The sequence below is a fragment of the Pristiophorus japonicus genome, chromosome 17 (genome assembly GCF_044704955.1).
Source record: "Pristiophorus japonicus isolate sPriJap1 chromosome 17, sPriJap1.hap1, whole genome shotgun sequence".
NCBI lineage: Eukaryota > Metazoa > Chordata > Chondrichthyes > Pristiophoridae > Pristiophorus > Pristiophorus japonicus.
Window position 1 is genome coordinate 125,318,960 of NC_091993.1, and position 20,670 is coordinate 125,339,629.

Below are 20,670 nucleotides of genomic sequence, written 5' to 3' on the forward strand. Positions count from 1 at the left end.
CCACTTCTCTCTCCACCTTTCTCTCCCTCCTTTAAAACCCACTCCTTTGACCACGCCGTTAGTCACCTCTCCTAATATCTCCCTCTCTGGCTCGGTGTCTATTTTGTGTTTTGATAGTCGCTCCTGTGAAACACCTTGGGGCGCTTTATATGACATTAAAGGCGCTATATAAATGCAAGTTGTTATTATTATCCGTCACGTTACAATAAACAGGCTACTTTTAGTTAAGACCCATTAAATCATTGAGTATCCCCGCTTAAAAACTGGATAACTGACATTCCTACATTTCAACAGCGACTTCAAAAAGTACTTCATTGGCTGTAAAGCGCGTTGGGACGTCCTGAGGTTGTGAAAGGCACTACATAAATACAAGCGCTTTCTTTTTTTAATTATTATATCAGAGATGAAAGCAACAAAAACATTTATTTTTCAAATGTCAGATATTTGCCTAGGGTAATTCTACCCAATGTAAACTAGAGGTGATCCAAAACTGGGCTGCCCCGTGTCCTAACTCGCACCCAGTCCCGCTCACCCATCATCCACTGTGCTCGCTGCCCCGTGTCCTAACTCGCACCGAGTCCCGCTCACCCATCACCCCCTGTGCTCGCTGCCCCATGTCCTAACTCGCACCAAGTCCTGCTCACCCATCGTCCACTGTGCTCGCTGCCCCGTGTCCTAACTCGCACCAAGTCCCGCTCACCCATCATCCACTGTGCTCGCTGCCCCGTGTCCTAACTTGCACCGAGTCCCGCTCACCCATCACCCCTGTGCTCGCTGACCCGTGTCACAACTCGCACCCAATCCCGCTCACCCATCACCCCCTGTGCTCGCTGCCCCAAGTCCTAACTCGCACCAAGTCCCGCTCACCCATCACCCCCTGTGCTCACTGACCTACATTGGCTTCTAATTAAGTAACACCTCGATTTCAAAATTCTCATCTTTGTTTTCAAATCCCTCCATGGCCTCGCCCCCTCCCTATCTCTGTAATCTCCTCCCGCTCCCCCCCCCCCCCACCCCCCACCCCCCGAGATGTCTGCGCTCCTCTAATTCTGCCCTCTTGAGCATCCCTGATTATAATCGCTCCACCATCGGTGGCCGTGCCTTCTGTTGCCTGGGCCCCAAGCTCTGGAACTCCCTCCCTAAACCTCTCCGCCTCTCTACTTCTCTTTCCTCCTTCAAGACGCTCCTTAAAACCTACCTCTTTGACCAAGCTTTTGGTCATCTGCCCTAATTTCTACTTATGCGGCTCAATGTCAAATTTCTTATCTCATAATACTCCTGTGATGTGCCTTGGGATGTTTCACTACATTAAAGGCACTAGATAAATGCAAGCTGTTGTTGTAATGCATTCATAGTGTTTGGCTTATCCAGCCTGGAGCCAACAGCTTTGACAGCATATATATTCTATTTTCCACATAGCAACAGTCAGTAAACTCCAGAATGGCACATTGCACGGAAAGTGCCCTGAGATGTTACTGAGAGGCTGCGGGACTGTGTAAATTCAAGCCTTTCCACCTTTGCGACTCTCAGTCATTTCGAAATTTAAATTGGGAGCTTTGTATTTGCAGATGCCAAAAAATTATATCTAGTGTCAGCCGTGGCTCAGTGAGTAGTGCTCTTTCCTCTGAGTCATAAGTTTCAAGCCCCACTCCATACGAGCCCCTAATCTAGGCTAAGACTCCTGGTGCAGTACTGAGGGAGCGCTGCACTGCCGGAGGTGCCGTCTTTTAGGCGTGACGTTAAACCAAGACTGCCGTCTGCCCTCTCGGGTGGATGTGAAAGATCCCACGGCACTATTTGGAAGAAGAGCAGGGGAATTATCCTCTGGGGTCCTGGCCAATAATTATCCCTCAATGAACACCACTAAAAAAATAGATTATTCTGTCTTATTGCTGTTTGTGGGAGCTTGCTGTGCGCAAGTTTGGCTGCCGGGTTTCCTCGAGTACAACAATGACTATACGTCAAAAATACTTCATGTGTCTGTGAAGCGCTTTGGGAGACAGTTCAGAGAAGGTTCACTCGGTTGATTCCGGGGATGAGGGGGTTGACTTATGAGGAAAGGTTGAGTAGTTTGGGCCTCTACTCATTGGAATTCAGAAGAATGAGAGTTGATCTTATCGAAGCATATAAGATTATGAGGGGGCTTGACAGGGTGGATGCAGAGAGGATGTTTCTACTGATGGGGGAGACTAGAACTAGGGGGCATAATCGTAGAATAAGGGGACGCCCATTTAAAACTGAGATGAGGAGGAATTTCTTCTCTCAGAGGGTTGTAAATCTGTGGAATTCGCTGCCTGAGAGAGCTGTGGAAGCTGGGTCATTGAATATGCTTAAGGTGGAGATAGACAGTTTCTTAACCGATAAGGGAGTAAAGGGTTATGGGGAGCAGGCAGGGAAGTGGAGCTGAGTCCATGATCAGATCAGCCATGATCGTATTAAATGGCGGAGCAGGCTCGAGGGGCCGTATGGCCAACTCCTGTTCTTATTTCTTATGTTCTTATGTCCTGAGGTCATGCAAATCTTTAAATGTAGCTATTAAAAGACAGTTGCCACCTTCTAAATATGCGTCACTGGTGAATGTAACGTGTGAGAGCAACACAGCCAACAAATGCCTAGGGCTCTAGGACCCAGGTGCAGCAGTTTAGTGCTAGTTATTTAATCGCTTTAAGCCTTTGCACATCTCCTGAACTCTGTGTGTGTGTATGTGTATGTGTGTGTGTGTATTTCTGCTCCAGCAGGTGGAGATGTGGTGCCTTTTGGAAGCTGCGTCTCTGGATCTAGCCCTGGTGTCAGCAAGTGGATAGCCAGTCGAGAGACAAGAGTGCTAGAGCTCTTCGCTCTCGCACACACAGCACTGTTACTGGCTCGGTCCAATAAGGGAGCGACGGAGACACTCACAAGCCTGCCAGTCCTTCACTGCAGACCCCCGGAACGAGGTGGTCTCCCCAGTCCCAGCCAGCGAGAAAAGCCACAGAGGAAGAGAGAGAAAGAGAGAGCGAGAGAGGGGGAAGAGAAAGAGAAAGCATTCTGTCAAAAAAAGCCACGATCGCCCGACTTTACAAAAGGGAGAATTTTACAGATTAATTTGAGATGTCAGTGCTGAGGATGAAAATCCGGCCAAATCAGAGGATGGATTTAACGTGTTAAAATCTCTTCTTTTTAAAAAAAAACACAAAGACACAACTGTTAACAACTTGAAGACACCTGGCAAGAATTGTTTGTGTGTAAGCCTTGACAATCTTCTGCAAGATTGTGGTTCTTTTTGTTGTAAAAACGCAATGCCTGGACGGACCGGATCGGAGGAGTCCAGACTACATTGGAAAGTGTCCCACACCTCAGGGGCAGAAGGTGTGAGACCGATTAATAGGACAGCCAGCGGTGATGGGACTAATACCTGCTCCCGATTCTATCTCGCCTTTATATTAATACTGCTCACGCTGACACCGCGGGTGGAATCTTCCTGGTGGTAAGTCCGACCCATTCAAAAATCGTCACCCAAAATATCCTTTTCCACTTGATTATTGGCGACTGGTTTGTGGCGTGGGGCGGGGCGGGGGGGGGGGGGGGGGGAGTCCTGCTTTATTTTGAGGTGGTCTCCCCATTACAAGAAAGGATATCGAGGCACTGGAGAGGGTGCAAGCAAAGGTTTACAAGGACCTGAGAAGTTACACCTATCGGGAATGTCTGAACCAGCTGGGGCTCTCTTCTCAAGAAAAGAGAAGCCTGTGGTGGAGGGGGGGGGGGGGGGGGGTGACCTGGTAGAGGTCTTTAAGATTATGAAAGGGTTCGATAGGGTAGATGTAGAGAGAACGTTTCCACATTCGGGTGTGGGGCAGACTAAAATGAGAGGCCATCAATATAAGGTAGTCACTAACAAATCCAATAGGGAATTCATGAGGAACTTCTTTACCCAGAGAGTGGTGATAATGTGGAACTTGCTAGTTGGTAGTTGAGATGAATAGCAGAGGAAGATCGCTAAGGGGAAGATCGCTAAGCACATGAGGGAGAAAGGAATAGAAGGATATGGTGATGGGGTGAGATGGAGAGGGGTGGGAAGGGGCTGGTGTGGAGCATAAACACCAACACAGATCCGTTGGGCTGAATGGCCTGATTCTGTGTTGTAAATACTATGAAATGCTATGTAATGCTTCTAACTCGTTCTATGAACCTCTTTCAATCCCCTTTCCACCCTGCTCACAGCACCATGAGCTCCCTGGACAATGTCATAAAGAGCATGCTCTGTGACTGGAACAGTGGTGCCTGATCCTTCCTAATCCTCCCGACCTTTCTGCTGTCAGCCGTACCTCAGTTGCCCTCTGAGTCAGAAGGTCGTGGGTTCAAGTCCCACTCCAGAGACTTGAGCACAAAATCGAGGCTGACACTCCCAGTACAGTGCTGAGGGAGTGCTGCACTGTCGGAGATGCCGTCTTTCGGATGAGACGTTAAACCGAGGCCCCGCCTGCTCTCTCAGGTGGACGTAGAAGATCCCATGGCACTATTCCGAAAAAGAGCAAGGGAGTTCTCTCTGGTGTCTTGGGGCCAATATTTAGCCCTCAAACAACATTCACTAAAACAGATTATCCGGGTCATTGTCACATTGCTGTTTGTGGGAGCTTGCTGTGCACAAATTGGCTGCCGCGTTTCCTACATTACAACAGTGACTACACTCCAAAAGTACTTCATTGGCTGTAAGGTACGTTGGAACATCCTAAGGTAGCGAAAGGCGCTATAGAAATGCAGGTTCTTTGCCTTCCTTCTGCAGTGTCCAGTGACCATGTCAATCTCCAGAACGTGTCTTCCCCGCTGACCGGCTATAGCCCTTAACGGTTCCGCTCCTACCCATGCAAACACAGATCGAGCATATCCAGTAACGGCTGCTCCCTCTGCACCATCCCCTCTCCCCCCCCAACCCTTCCACTTCCTCGTCATTTCCTTCTCCATCATTTGTAGGCATGGAGTCAGCTTGTATATCCACGGTGACAGACACCTAGTCCTACATTGAGAGCCAGGCCATTCAGGGGGGTGATATCAGGGAGCACTTCTTCACACAAAGAGCAGTGGGAACCTGGACCTCTCTCCCCCAAAACGCTGTTGGGGCTGAGTGGGTCAATTGAAAATGTCAAAATTGAGATAGATAGATTTTTGTTGGGTAAGTGTATTAAGGGTTGCGGAGCCAAGGCGGGTAGATACAGTTAAGATGCAGATCAGCCACGATCTCATTGATTGATAGAACGGGCTGGAGGGGCTGAATGGCCTCCTCCCGTTCCTGTGTATCTATGTAACCCACATGACCAGCTCTGTGTTGTCGGACTCTGACAGAAAGCTGTGGGTGACTCGAAATCTCTTCCAACCGAGGATTAGGAGAATGGCCCCCGTCAACTCACTGACCGCCGACTCTGACCCCCTTTCCCCACCACTTGTTCAGCTGAACCACATCGTGTGAAATCACAGCCCAGCTTCACACCTCACGCCTTGTCCAACAGCAAGACCCCATATTGCCACCTCTGTAACTCACTTGCCTCAGTCCCTATCCCAGCCCCTCCATTGCTCAAACCATTATCTACGCCTTTGTCGCCTCTGGATTTAATTTTTCTAAAGTTCTCCTTCCCCTCACCACCCCACCCCCCTCCTGCCCCCTCAATCCCTCCCATCCCCCTCATCCCCCCCCGGCCCCCCCTCACTCCCTCCGCTCCCCCCCCGCCCTCCTCACTCCCCCTGTCCCCCTCACCCTCTCACTCCCCCTCGCCTTCTCACTCCCCTCACCCTCTCACTCCCCCTCACCCCCTCACTCCCCCGTACCTCTCAACCCCCCCCAGTCCCCCTCACCCCCCCCTGCCCCCCTCACTCCCTCCGCTCCCCCCCGCCCTCCTCACTCCCCCTGTCCCCCTCACCCTCTCACTGCCCCTCGCCCTCTCACTCCCCTCACTCCCCCTCACCCTCTCACTCCCCCTCACTCTCTCACTCCCCCTCACCCCCTCACTGCCCCTGTACCTCTCAACCACCCCCCCCAGTCCCCCTCACTCCCCCCCACCCCCCCATCCCCCTCACTCCTCTCACCCCCTCACCCTCTCACTCCCCACACTCCTCCTCGCTCCCCTTGATCCCCTCACTCCCCCTCACCCTCCCCTCACTCCCCCCCGTACCCCTCATCCCCCCAGTCCCCCTCACTCCCCTCCAGCCCCTCACTCCCCCTCACCCCCTCACCTCCTCACCCCCTCACCCTCTCACCCCCTCACTTCCCCTCACTCGCCCCTCCTCAAATCGCTACGGCGTTAAGCCCCGATTTCTTGCGCCCGGAGATCGTGACATCATCGCCGCGCGCATTGCCCGGTTAGTGCCATCGGACCCGAAATTCACTTCCGCCCCCAGGAGCAGCGCCGGGCGCAAACACCGACACCGGCAGGAGGCACGGATCGGGCGGCCAGCCGTTACCGGGGGCGATGGTTAACGGCGAAGTGGCCGAGGTCAGTAAAAAAAAACTTACCGTGGTTTTCGCTGTTTCGATCCGTTTTCTTCGCGGGTTCCTGCCCGCGATCGCTCAGCGCAGCGCTGTGCTCGAGTGCTGGGCTGATCACGCGGGTCCCCCCGCTCCCTGGGTGGTCCGGGTCGGTGAATCTTTAATCGCAGAACCTGCAGTGATGGCCCTTCGCTTTAAGGGAGGGAAGGGCCCTTTGTACACGGCAGCGCACAGCCCAGGGTGCAGCATACGTCCCGCTAGCGTGCCAAGAAGGAAGGGGAGCATTTGATTTAACACTCCACTTCCTTCCTGAACCCAATTTTTTGAGGGGGTAAACATTAGCGCCTCGAGCTAAGTTTCCCGCCATTCAAAAGTTACCGTCCCAAGGGCCGACAGTCAATTTCTCCCCCTTGGAATCCCTTTAAGCAGAATCTACTCAAATCGTGCTACTGCTCCATCATATCTGATTGAGTAACCTCAACACTTTCAATTAGAGGCAATCCTTTATGCTCATGGAGAAGACTCTGTGTGTGTGTGTGTGTGTGTGTGCGTGTGTCTGCGTACTTGCATATACCTGCACATGCGTATGTGTGACTGTGTGTGTAAAAGAAGAAAGAACAAAGTTCCTGCATTTCTATAGCGCCTTTCATGACCTCAGGACATCCCAAAGTGCTTCACAGCCAATTAGGTATTTTTGAAGTGTTGATACTGCTGTAATGTGACTCTGTATGTGTGTGTGTGTGTGACTGTGAGTGTATATGTGTGAGTGTGTTTGCATATATATGTATGTGTGTGTATATGTGTGTGAGTGTGTTTGTGTGAGTATGAGTGAGTGTTTGAGTGTGTGAGTTTGTGTGTGTGAGCGTGTGTGTGTGAATGTGTGACTGAGTGTGTGTGAGTGAGTGAGTGAGTATGTGTGTTTGTGTGAGTATGAGTAAGTGAGTGTTTGAGTGTGTGTGTGAGAGTGTGTGAGCGTGTGTGTCTGAATGTGTGAGTGAGTGTGTGAGTGAGAGTGAGTGAGTGTGTGTGTGTGTGTATGTGAGTGAGTGAGTGAGTGAGTGTGTGAGTTTGTGTGTGTGAGAGTGTGTGAGCGTGTGTGTCTGAATGTGTGAGTGAGTGTGTGAGTGAGAGTGAGTGTGTGTGTGTGTGTGTGTGTATGTGAGTGAGTGAGTGAGTGTGTGAGTTTGTGTGTGTGAGAGTGCGTGAGCGTGTGTGTGTGAATGTGTGAGTGAGAGTGAGTGAGTGTGTGTGTGTGTGTGAGCGTGTGTGTGTGTGTGTGTGTATGTGAGTGAGTGAGTGAGTGTGTGATTGTGAATGAGTGGGTGTGTGAGTGTGTGTGTATGTGAGTGAGTGAGTGAGTGTGTGAGTTTGTGTGTGTGAGAGTGTGTGAGCGTGTGTGTGTGAATGTGTGAGTGAGTGAGAGTGAGTGAGTGTGTGTGTGTGTGTGTGTGTATGTGAGTGAGTGAGTATGTGATTGTGAATGAGTGTGTGTGAGTGTGGTCGCGTGTGTGTGTACGCACTTGGTATGTGGGGGTATTTGCAGTCTCTGTTGGAGAGTCATTCTATGTTTCAGGTTTATTATAAATTCTGTGTTTGGGGTTTAATGCATAATCTTAATGGGAGGCTTATTAGAGATCTTGTGCTGGGGGCGTATTACACATTCTGGTGTAGTCACGATTTGGGATTTTTTTGACCATTTTTATACAGAAAAGATTTAGAAAAAAGAGTGACTTTAAATTGCTGGGTTTGATGGATTTGGACTGGTGTAAAAAGAAAGGCTCAGAGTGTGTGTTAAAACCAGACATTAACATTGTTATCCAGGGTCATCGGGATCAGCAGCGGACGAGGTATCTCCTCCCGGATCTCCCAACAAACTTTCACACCATAGGGAAATGGAATGTCCATTCCAATCTACTCCATCTAATCCATTCCGACTGAGTTTGGCAGGAATCTAGTTTGAACGGCAAGAGGCATGGAAGCATGCTTGTGTGACAGCTCTTCTGTGCCTTGTAGATGGCGGAAAGGCTTTGGGGAGTCAGGAGGAGAGACACTCGCCGCAGAATACCCAGCCTCTGACCCGCTCTTGTAGCCACAGTATTTATGTGGCTGGTCCAGTTAAGTTTCTGGTCAAAGGTGACACCCAGGATGTTGATGGTGAGGGATTCGGTGATGGTAATGCCGTTGAATGTCAAGATAAGAATATAAGAACATAAGAAATAGGAGCAGGAGTAGGCCATATGGCCCTCGAGCCTGCTCCGCCATTTAATACGATCATGGCTGATCCGATCGTGAACTCAGGTCCACTTCCCCGCCCGCTCCCCATAACCCCTTAATCCCTTATCGGTTAAGAAGCTGTCCATCTGTCTTAAATTTATTCAATGTCCCAGCTTCCACAGCTCTCTGAGACAGCAAATTCCACAGATTTACAACCCTCTGAGAGAAGAAATTCCTCCTCATCTCAGTTTTAAATGGGCGTCCCCTTATTCTAAGATTTTGCCCCCTAGTTCTAGTCTCCCCCATCAGTGGAAACATCCTCTCTGCATCCACCTTGTCAAGCCCCCTCATAATCTTATACGTTTAGATAAGATCACCTCTCATTCTTCTGAATTCCAATGAGTAGAGGCCCAAACTACTCAACCTTTCCTTATAAGTCAACCCCCTCACCTCCATTATGGGTCAACTCCATTAATAAGGACAGTCAGACCACTTATGGGAATAACTGATGTCACTGAACCCGAAACAGCACACTTGAGTTAGTAACAGAGGTTTTATTACCTTCTGTGTTTTGAGAGTTTATTCATTGTGTTTGGGGCCTCATAACAATTTCTGTTTCGGGGAGGTTTACTATATATTCAGGGGTGGAGTTTGGGCAGTGATTCAGGATGAGCGGCATGGGATCGGCTGCCCGTTGGACGCAGTGCCCGACATTTGGTGCCTGTGGCCGCGATGGTGCAGCTCCGATCCCGCTGATCTGTGCCACCGCCTGGGACCAATCTCCAGCCCTCAACGTTTCAAGCGGTTTCTTATATATGTTATGTTTGTGTTGGGGTTTAATTATATTCTGTACTTAGGGGTGTATTTTGTATAGGGTACGGTGGCATAGCGGTTATATAACTGGACTCGTAGTCCAGAGGCCTGGACTAATAATGCTTGAGACAAGAGTTCATTTCCCACCACGGGCACTGGGGAGTTTAAATTCAGCGAATTAAATAAATCTGGAATTATAAAAGCGAGGGGGAGAATTTGGGTGCATTGACGCCCAAATGGCTTTGCGTCTGGGCACGGCACTGCTAATGGCAGCCGTTAGATTGGGCGGGGTTCAGCGGCGGCGCTACGGTAATCGAGATGTCATTGGCGTGCGCGTCGCCCCATTAACGCCCCGGACTTGAAATTGGGTTCCTCCCCCTGAAGCAGCGCCGGGCAACGACAGTGACAGATTTGTCGGGGGTGGGGGGGGGGGGGCATGGGGGCGTACCTGGAGGCCGGCCGCTACCGGGGGGGAGAGAGGTTTAACGGCGAGGCGGCTGAGGAAAATAAACGTGCTGTTTCCGTCGCTGCTCTGGTCGCGGATTGTTGGCGGGTTCGTGTGTCGCGATCGCTCGGCACCCTCCGCTCCCCGGTATGTGGCTTCTTCATCGGCAGGGTACGCAGCTTGGGCCCTTCCCTTTAAATGAGGGACGAGCCCCTCGTACGCGGCAGCGCAACGCGGCCCAGTGCGTGGCGCTGCTGAGGCGAGCGCTCCGTCACTGCAGCGGGAAGAAGCGCTCCACTTCCTTCCTTCCGGGGACAGCAACCCAAAGTTAGCGGGCGGGGGGCTTCCGCGCCTGCCGCAAAATGTCCCGCCTCCAGGATGTTACCGCCCTTCACCCCCCCCCCCCCTCCCTCCCCCACCAAACGAAGCGACAATTAAGTTTTAGCCCCTGGCGGCAGTGATGGTGACCATGAAACTATCGGATTGTCGTTAAAAACCCGTCTGGGTCACTAATGTCCTTTAGGGAAGGAAATCTGCCGTCCTTACCCGGTCTGGGCCTATATGTGACTCCAGACCCACTGCGATGTTGTTGGCTCTTAACTGCCCTCTGAAGTGGCCCAGCGAGACACTCAGTTGTATTCACCACCACCTTCTCGGGGGCAATAACTGCCGGCCTTGCCAGTGACGTCAATATCCCATGAATGAATAAAAAAAATACTGTATTTGTAATTCATTATCTATCATTATACATCTAGCGTTTGGCCAGTTCAATATATATCCCGTATATTCTGCTTTTTGCAGGCTTGTTATAAATTCTGTGTTTGGGGATATGTTACATTTCAGTAGAATGGGTAATTGAGTAGATTGGGCCTATACTCTCTGGAGTTTAGAAGAATGAGAGGTGATCTCATTTGAAGTATACAAGATTCTGAGGGGGATTGACAGGGTAGATGCTGTGAGATTATATCCCTTGTCTGAAGAATCCAGAACCAGGGGTCACAGTCTCAGGATAAGGGGCCGGCTGTTTAGCATTGAGATGAGGAGGAATTTCTTCATGCAGAAGGTAGTGAATCTTTGGAATTCTCTACCCCAGAGGGCTGTGATTGCTGAGTCGTTAAGTATATTCATGGCTGAGAGAGATAGATTTTTGGACTCTCGGGGAATCAAGGGATATGGGGATCGAGCGGGAAATTGAAGTTGAGGTAGAGGATCAGCCATGATCTTGCTGAATGGCAGCGCAGGCTCGAGGGATGAAATGACCTACTCCTACTCTTAATCTTTATGTTCTTATGTTCACTTTGGGACATTTATTACATAAAAGGGGCCAACCATTTAAAACTGAGATGAGGAGAAATTTATTCTCTTAAAGGGTTGTAAATGTATAGAATTCTCTGTCCCAGAGAACTGTGTCATTGAATATATTTAAGGCGGAGATAGACAGATTTTTTGAGTGATAAGGGAATAAAGGGTTATGGAGAGCAGGCAGGTAAGTGGAGCTGAGTCCATGATCAGATCAGCCACGATCTTATTGAATGGCGGAGCAGGCTCAAGGGGCCATATGGCCGACTCCTGCTCCTATTTCTTATGTTCTTATATATCCTGCATTTAGGCTGTTTATTATACATTCTGTGCTTGGGGCTGAATATATTTTCTGTCTTTGAGGGACTATGTAGGCGGTGTTTCAGGATTTTATTATACATTCTGGGGTAGAAATTCAATCGCTTATCGCCCCTGGAAAGCACGGACCAGGGGCGATAAAGGACTCAGAGCCACCAGCACTGGCATTGGTGCCCGAATTAGCCTCCAACCAAATCTCCAACCCTCTGTGCTTGGGCATTTAACATACTTTCTACTTTTGGAGTATTTATTATAAATGTTGTGTTTGGGACATTATTCCATGATCTGAAGATTTATGATGCGTTCTGCTTTAGGAGGTGTTCATAATGTATTCTGCGTTTGGGAGCATTTATAATATATTCTTCAATGGGAGGTATCCTATATCTACTTTCAGGAGACTTTTCCGATATATTTTGCGTCAGGGTGTTCATTATATATTCTGTGTGTGGGAGTCTTTGTTATATTTTAGGCATTGATGGGGTGATTACATAGTCTGCGTTACAACAGTGACTACACTCCAAAAGTACTTCATTGATTGTAAAGCGCTTTGGGACGTCCTGAGATCATGTAAGGGGCTACAGAAATACAAGTCTTTCTTTCTGTACATGGGGGTAATTATATATTCCATGTTTTGGGGGGTAATTATATATTTCATGTTTTGGAGACTTAATTATATATTCCATGTTTTGGGAGGTTAATTATATATTCCATATTCCGTAGAATCTTAGAAACCGACAGCACAGAAGGATGCCATTCGGCCCATCATGCCTGTGCCAGCTCTTTGAAAGAGCAGTTGTGCTCAGTCCCACATCCCCAGTTTTTGACCGTCACCCTGTAATTCTCCTTATGCTCAAGGACCCGTCCAACTCCCTCTGAAAATTATTGATGAAATCAGCTGCCACCACCTTTTCAGGTAGAGCGTTGCACATCTCCACAACTCTCTGAGCAAAAGGATTTGGAAGGTTAGTTGTATATTCCGGGGCTGTAATTGCACCCCCCGACTGAAAGTGGACTCACCGGCCGTTGTAAAACACTTTTCTCCGCCCCAATCCAAGGGGAGGAGAGCAGAGCGAAATTGAGATCTTTGAACTTTTGTTTCCCTCCGGACAGTGTTTGGGCCAAATAGCCTCCTTCTGTGCTGCAGGTTTCTTCTCTTCTTAGGCAGTCCCTCGTATCGAAGATGACTTGCTTCCACGCCAAAAACGGATAAGTTAACAGGAATTTAGAAGAATGAGAGAGGATCTCATAGAAACATCTAAAATTCTGACGGGATTGGACAGGTTAGATGCAGGAAGAATGTTCCCGATGTTGGGGAAGTCCAGAAACAGGGGTCACAGTCTCAGGATAAGGGGTAAGCCATTTAGGACCGAGATGAGGAGAAACTTCTTCACTCGGAGAATTGTGAGCCTGTGGAATTCTCTACCGCAGAAAGTTGTTGGTGCCAGTTTGTTAGATATATTCAAGAGGGAGTTAGATGTGGCCCTTACAGCTAAAGGGATCAAAGGGGTATGGAGAGAAAGCAGGAATGGGGTACTGAAGTTGCATGATCAGCCATGATCATATTGAATGGCGGTGCAGGCTCGAAGGGCCGAATGGCCTACTCCTGCACCTATTTTCTATGTTTCTATGTTTCAATATTCCAGGTCCCGAAGGGTGGAAGATGCCTGTGGGTGGATTTTTTTAACGTGGGGTGGCCGTTGCACACCAGTCACCACACGGGCTTGACAGAGCTAGGTCTTGGTCCAGTGGTAAGGGTTAACTAAGATTCTATGGAAGATGGAATATATAATTAACCCCCCAAAACATGGAATATATAATTACTCCCACGTACAGAAAGAAAGAAAGACTTGCATTTCTGTAGCCCCTTATATGACCTGAGGATGTCCCAAAGTGCTTTATAGCCAATGAAGTACTGTTGGAAGTGCAGTCACTGTTGTAATGCAGACTATGTAGACTATGCAGACTGAGGTGGGAGTCGGTCAGGAGCAGGGTGGAAGTCGAGCAGTGTCATCAGTACAGCTCACGTCACAACATCCCTCCCCTTCAGTTAAAGGGAGAACTCTGCATGGGGTTTAGTTAGTGCAATGTAGCGCCACCTAGTGGACAATTGCTCCACCTAGTGGACTACTGTGGTAATGCAGCCATTGCATTGCATTCACAATAAACCATCAGGTGACAAGTCGCCTGACAAGTTCTTGGAGTTAACAGCCATCTTAAAGTCTGCATGTTTGTGAGCGTGTAAAGAATATATCACATTGGCGATGAAGGATAGGATTTCTGGATACCCAAGCTGAAATTTTTGTTGGTGGATGATTCCAGCCAATGAACAGAGAGACCAGAGAGGACCTTTGCTTGCAGCACAGATAAAAATCCAAGTTAAATTACAAGCTCACTTGGCTGAACTGGCAGAATCCAGATGGCTGCGCCTGTGGGAATGACAGGGCGCTTGGGTGAATTTCATCGCAACCGTGAGACTTTCGGAGCATGTGTGGAGCGGCTGGAAATGTTTTTCACTGCGAATAGTATCATCGAAATCCCCGATGATGAAAACTGTAACCAGGTGGTGTTGGGCTATTTTCTTGACTGAAGCAGGCCCCGAGGACAGTTAAGCCCACCTGGTTTGGGCCAGGCCAGCGGCCTAGCACCCAAGAGGGCCTGCCTGTTGGCGGCCCGGCCGAACCCGTGACCACCATTGTCGGGCCGAGCTCAGAGTAGGAAAGACCTCACTTTAAATTCCTCTTTTTTTGCCTGCACCTAACTTTCAATCAGTGAGCAACAAACAGCTTAATTCTGCCCTTCTGTTCCAAGGCAGCACTGAGGCCCTTGCTACTGTGCACGCACCCATTGGTTGAACTCCAAGTCATAGTCACTGAGGCATACGAAAGCATGAACCTTACAATAAATATCCGTAAGACAAAGGTCCTCCACCAACCTGTCCCCACCGCACAGCACTGCCCCCTAGTCATCAAGGTGCACGGCGCGGCCTTGGACAATGTGGACCATTTCCCAGACCTCGGGAGCTTCCTATCAACAAGAGCAGACATTGGCGACGAGATTCAACACCACCTCCAGTGCGCCAGCGCAGCCTTCGGCCGCCTAAGGAAAAGAGTGTTTGAAGACCAGGACCTCAAATCTACCACCAAGCTCATGGTCTACAGGGTTGTAGTAATATCCTCCCTCCTGTATGGCTCAGAGACATGGACCATGTACAGGAGGCACCTCAAGTCGCTGGAGAAATACCACCAACGATGTCTCCGCAAGATCTTGCCAATCCCCAGGGAGGACAGACGCACCAACGTTAGCGTCCTCGACCAGGCCAACGTCCCCAGCATTGAAGCACTGACCACACTCGACCAGCTCCGCTGGGCAGGCCACATTGTTCACGTGCCTGACACGAGACACCCAAAGCAAGCACTCTATTTGGAACTCCTTCACGGCAAACGAGCCAAAGGTGGGCAGAGGAAACGTTACAAGGACACCCTCAAATCCTCGCTGATAAAGTGCAACATCCCCACCGACACCTGGGAGACCCTGGCCAAAGACCGCCCTAAGTGGAGAAAGTGCATCCGGGAGGGCACTGAGTACCTCGAGTCTCAACGCCGAGAGCATGCAGAAATTAAGCGCAGGCAGCGGAAGGAGAGTGCGGCAAACCAGACTCCCTACCCACCCTTTCCCTCAACGACTATCTGCCCCACCTGTGACAGGGACTGTGGTTCTCGTATTGGACTGTTCAGCCACTTAAGGACTCATTTTTAGAGTGGAAGCAAGTCTTCCTCGATTCCGAGGGACTGCCTGTGATGATGATGCACACACCCATTGACTGCATAGCCTGTGCTGATACATCTTCCCAGTATTCCTCGTGTAGGATTCTCCCAAGGTGAGGACACTTGCCCAGCATAGACCCTGTGCACATACGATGGACTGAACGGCCTCCTTCTGTGCTGCAAACCTCTAATGGTGGACGGGCAAAATCTGGCACTTGTGGATCGGCTGGACGGAACAGTAATCGCCTCCTTGTGCCACGCTCTCTGTCCACTCGCCAGAGGAGAGCAGATGAGGGCAAGGGCTGATAGATCCCACAGCACCTTCGGAGAGGCACGGAAAGTGAGGTGCTTCTGACTAACATAAAAACAGAAAATGCTGGAAATCTCACCGGGTCAGGCGGCAGCAATGGAGAGAAACAGAGTTAATGCTCCAGGTCGATGACCCTCCGCAACAACTGCTGAGATTTCCAGCTTTATCTGTTTTTATTTTGAATGCCAGCATTCACAGTGTTTTGCTTCTGACTCTCTGCTGGTCTTTTCTGAGAGCGTCTGAATGGTTAAACTGTGCAGGGAGGCTGGATCAATGTTCCTGGTATCCACTCCCAGCACTGGGTTTTTCTAGTGGGGTTGGGGGGGGGGGGTTGTTGGGGTGGGGCGTGGGGGTTTAAAGGGGTCTTAGCGACTAAGCCTGAGTCTTCACCCCCACCTTTTGGTCACCTGTGCTGGTTTCTCCTTATGCGGCTCAGTGCCAAATTTTTTTAATCTCATAACACTCCTGCGACGCGCCTTGGGACGTTTCACTACATTACAGGCGCTATATAAATACAAGTTGGTGTTGTTGTTGTTGCACACTTGTGGCCGGTGATTCACCACGTGAAGACCCCCCATCACCCAGCCTAGCCTCTAAAGTACGTGTGATGCCAGTCTCGGAGACGGTGCTTGCGAGGGTCAGATCGAGAGAGGCTGCTCTCCTCTTCCTGGTGTGGCACAAGGGACCGCGACATTTTCAGCAGCTGTGGGTTAGGTGTTAGTGTGAAGGGACAGCAGAGAGAGAGGAGTGGCTGGTGATAACAGCCGGAATAAGGGGTCGCCCATTTAAAACTGAGATGAGGATTAATTTCTTCTCTCAGAGGGTCATGAATCTTTGGAATTCTCGGCCCCAGAGAGCTGTGGAGGCTGGGTCAGTGAATATATTTAAGGCGGAGATACACAGATTATTGAACGAAAAGGGAGTGAAGGGTCATGGGGAGCGGGCGGGGAAGTGGAGCTGAGTCCATGATCAGATCAGCCATGATCGTATTAAATGGTGGAGCAGGCTCCAGGGTCCGAATGGCCGACTCCTGCTCCTATTTCTTATGTTCTTATGAAAATGATGAACAGGCTGGATCTCTTTTCTCTTGAAAAAAGAAGGCTGAGGGGTGACCTAATAGAGGTTTTTAAAATGATGAAAGGTTTTGATAGAGTGGATACAGAGAGAATGTTTCCACTTGTGGAAAAGAGCATAACTAGAGGCCATCAATATAAGATAGTCACTAATAAATCCAATGGGGAGTTCAGGAGAGACTTCTTTACCCAGAGAGCGGTGAGAATGTGGAACTCACTGCCACAGGGAGGGGTTGAGGCGAATAGTATCGATGTATTTAAGGGGAGGCTGGACAAGCATATGGGGGAGAAGGGAATAAAGGGTTATGCTGATAGAGTTAGATGAGGAAAGACGGGAGGAGGCTCGAGTGGAGCATAAACGCCGGCATGGACTGGTTGGGCCGAATGGCCTGTGTCTGTGCCGTATATCCCGTGTAATCCTGTGTAACTCCCCTTGCTCGTCTTCAAAATATTGCCATGGGATCGTTTGCGTCCAGCTGAGAGAGCAGACGGGTTTTGATGGAGTAAATAAGGAGACACTGTTTCCAGTGGCAGGAGGCCCGGTAACCAGAGGGACACAGATTGAAGATGATTGGCAAAATAACCAGAGGCGAGATGAGGGAACATTTTTTTACACAGGTATGGACGTCGGCATGGACGGGTTGGGCCGAATGGCCTGTTTCTGTGCCGTATATCCAATATAATCCTGTGCAGTTTGTCATGCAGTGTTTTTAGGGTAAGAAGGGAAATAGAGAACAAGGTATGAAGAAACGCTGTGAGGCAGCTTCAGGCATGATCAAATAGGGGGGAGAAAAGTAAGACTTGCATTTATATAGCGCCTTTCACGACCTCAGGATGCCCCAAAGCGCTTTACAGCCAATGAAATACTTTTTGGTGTGTAGTCACTGTTGTAATGTGGGAAACGCCAATTTACGCACAGCAAGCTCCCACACACAGCAATATGATAATGACCAGATAATCTGTTTTTTTGTTATGTTGATTGAGGGATAAATATTGGCCCCAAGGCACCGGGGATAACTCCCCTGCTCTTCTTCTTCGAGAGAGAGAGAGCGCCATGGTCCACCTGAAAGTTTAGCATCTCATCCGAAAGACGGCACCTCCGACAATATGGCACTCCCTCAGTACCTCACTGGAATGTCAGCCGAGATTTTCACAATGTAGGAAGCGTAGGCTGCTGTGTTTCGGATGTTCATTACACATTACGGGCTGGAGTTTCGACTTTGGCAATCCAGGCACAAACTGCGCTCAAAAACTGTGCTAACTTTAGAAATATAGAAAATAGGAGCAGTAGTAGGCCATTCGGCCCTTCGAGCCTGCACCGCCATTCAATATGATCATGGCTGATCCTCTATCTCAACACCATATTCCCGCTTTCTCCCCATACCCCTTAATGTCTTTTGTGTCTAGAAATCTATCTGTCTCATATTGAATTATTTGCTCAAGTTTCTGCTCAACCTCATTTGCACATCACCGAACGTAGAATTGTCCACGAACCCGCGCGATCGGGCAGCGTTTTAGAATGTGATTGGATTCTATTCTTGCATTACAAAACATTCCTTGCTATTGTTAAGAGCGATAACCTGGTGCAGTTTGATTCATGCAACTGAAAATGGATTCCTCACAAAAAAAAAGCTTTTTGTTTATTCAGAGTTTCTCGTCCACCACCTGTGAGTAACACGGTTTTAAATAACTGCAAATGACTAGTTTCATTGGTGTGCAGCAGTCAATTTCCTAGTAAATTAAATATTTTTTTTAATATTTAAAAGCTTTTAAAAGGTGCCTGTTGTGATATATTCACAGAGCACAGCACACACAGCTTTCTATAATGGCAGACAGCATCTCAGAAGTTCCGGAAGCTTCTGGTCAGCTGACTCATTTATTCACCTTTAGTAGCAGTAACACAATACATCCACAGGGTGGAGTTACAGAAATTATACTTGTAATCTAGTGTAAAGGAGGAGGGTTAAAGTCTGTTGTTTAATGCTTGCATTAGATATAACTAGTTGATTGCTCATGGCATTGCACTGTGGATGGACATCAGGTGTAGCAGAGTTGGAGGGTGAGCGATAATCGGACCAGGTCGCTGTAATGTATTTGCTTCAAGGGTTCTTTGCTTAAGAATTCATAGCAACACATTGCTATTAAGAACTACATGTTAAACCTCCCTTATCCAGAACTCCCTTATCCGGAACCACCCCTCGTCCAGAACCATTTCTGGCCACCAGGTGGCGCATGCGCAGAGCTCTGACATGAACAAATTGAACAAATTGAAGTCCTTTCTCGCTGTCGCTGGCCTGACCCCACGATCCACTGCCCCCTCCCCCACCATGATCTCTCTGCCGCACTCCCTGCCCCAAGCCAGCCAGCCCCGATATCCCATTGCTCAGTACCTGTGCCATCCAATTTAATGTGACCACCCCTCGTCCGGAAAAATCCCTTATCCAGAACAGGCCAGGTCCTGAGACTACAGTCTCTGTCACAGGTGGGACAGACAGTGGTTGAAGGAAAGGGTGGTTGGGGAGTCTGGTTTGCCGCACGCTCCTTCCGCTGCCTGCGCTTGGTTTCTACATGCTCTCAGTGACGAGACTCGAGGTGCTCAGCGCCCTCCCGGATGCACTTCCTCCACTTAGGGTGGTCTTTGGCCAGGGACTCCCAGGTGTCGGTGGGGATGTTGCATTTTATCAAGGAGGCTCTGAGGATGTCCCTGAAACGTTTCCTCTGCACACCTGGTTCTATTATCGTTATAATAGAAATAGCCTATGTTAACGTGTCACCCTCCTGCTGCAGCACCTCTACTGGTAGGAGGGTTTGATTGCAGCCTGATATCGATTACCTAAGCAGCTCCCGTTCTGAATGGAGACAAGGGAATTGAGAGTGGAAAATCACATGAGCATTAGGGGGATAGATGTTCCCTTTCAGCAGTGGAAGTAAACGGGCGATAGTGGATTAGCCGCCCGGTATACACCCCTCCCCCCAAGGACTGGGTGGGGTGTGTAGAGAACGGCCAATCAGCTACCGACTGCTTTCCACCACTGCCTAAAGTGAAAATTTATCCTTATTTTTATTTTGTCATAATTTTCTCCAAAAAAAAAGTGAATTAAGCAGAAGGTCAAGGGAAGATTTAATCGAGGTGTTGGAAATGATGAAGGATTTTGACAGAGTAAATAAAGAGAAACTATTTCCGCTGGCAGGAGGGTCAGGAACCAGAGGACACAAATTGAAGATAATTAACAAAACAAAAACCAGGGCGGGAGATGAAGAGAAATTGTTTTAATGCGGTGAGTTGTGATCTGGAACGCGCTGCCTGAAAAGGTGGTGGGAAGCAGGTTCAATCGTAACTTTCAAAAGAGAATTGGATAAATATTTGAAAAGGAAACATTTGCAGGACTATGGGGGAGAGAGCAGGGGGCGTGGAGTAATTGGATAGCCCTTTCAGAGAGACGCAATGGGCCGAATGGTTTCCTTCTCTGCTGTATACTTGTCTGATTCTAAGCCAATAATTTTTTTTTGTTATTCGTTCCTGGGATGTGGGCGTCGCTGGCAAGGCCGGCATTTATTGCCCATCCCTAATCGCCCCTTGAGAAGGTGGTGGTGAGCCGCCTTCTTGAACCGCTGCAGTCCCGTGTGGTGAAGGTGCTCCCACAGTGCTGTTAGGGAGGGAGTTCCAGGATTGTGACCCAGCGACGATGAAGGAACGGCCGATATATTTCCCAGTCAGGATTCTAATATATATAGCTCCACCCAGTGGAGTACTGTGGCATTGCAGCCAGTGCTGTTTACAACAATAAAAAGGGAACAAGTCACCTCCTGAAGTTTGTGAACATTATCTCTGAGATAGATCTATGTAATTGGGCTACACCCATTGTAGTTATACCTAAGTCTGATGGTAAGGTAAGGTTGCGGGGAGATTACCCTCTAGAACTTTGTTTATGGTTACTTTATAATCACCACACAACCTTACCTTACCATCGACCTGA

The 20,670-nt window shown here is 49.0% G+C and overlaps 1 protein-coding gene across 1 annotated transcript in view; it reads left to right on the forward strand.

The window, feature by feature from the left end:
- The first annotated feature begins 2,821 nt into the window (after positions 1 to 2,821).
- The window catches only part of wnt2bb (wingless-type MMTV integration site family, member 2Bb), an 81,680-nt gene continuing 63,831 nt past the window's right edge, over positions 2,822 to 20,670 (forward strand). Inside the window, exon 1 of the mRNA XM_070859244.1 lies at positions 2,822 to 3,466. Within this exon, the coding sequence (XP_070715345.1) occupies positions 3,279 to 3,466 (188 nt within the window). The 5' untranslated portion in view covers positions 2,822 to 3,278. The remainder of the gene's footprint in view (positions 3,467 to 20,670) is intronic.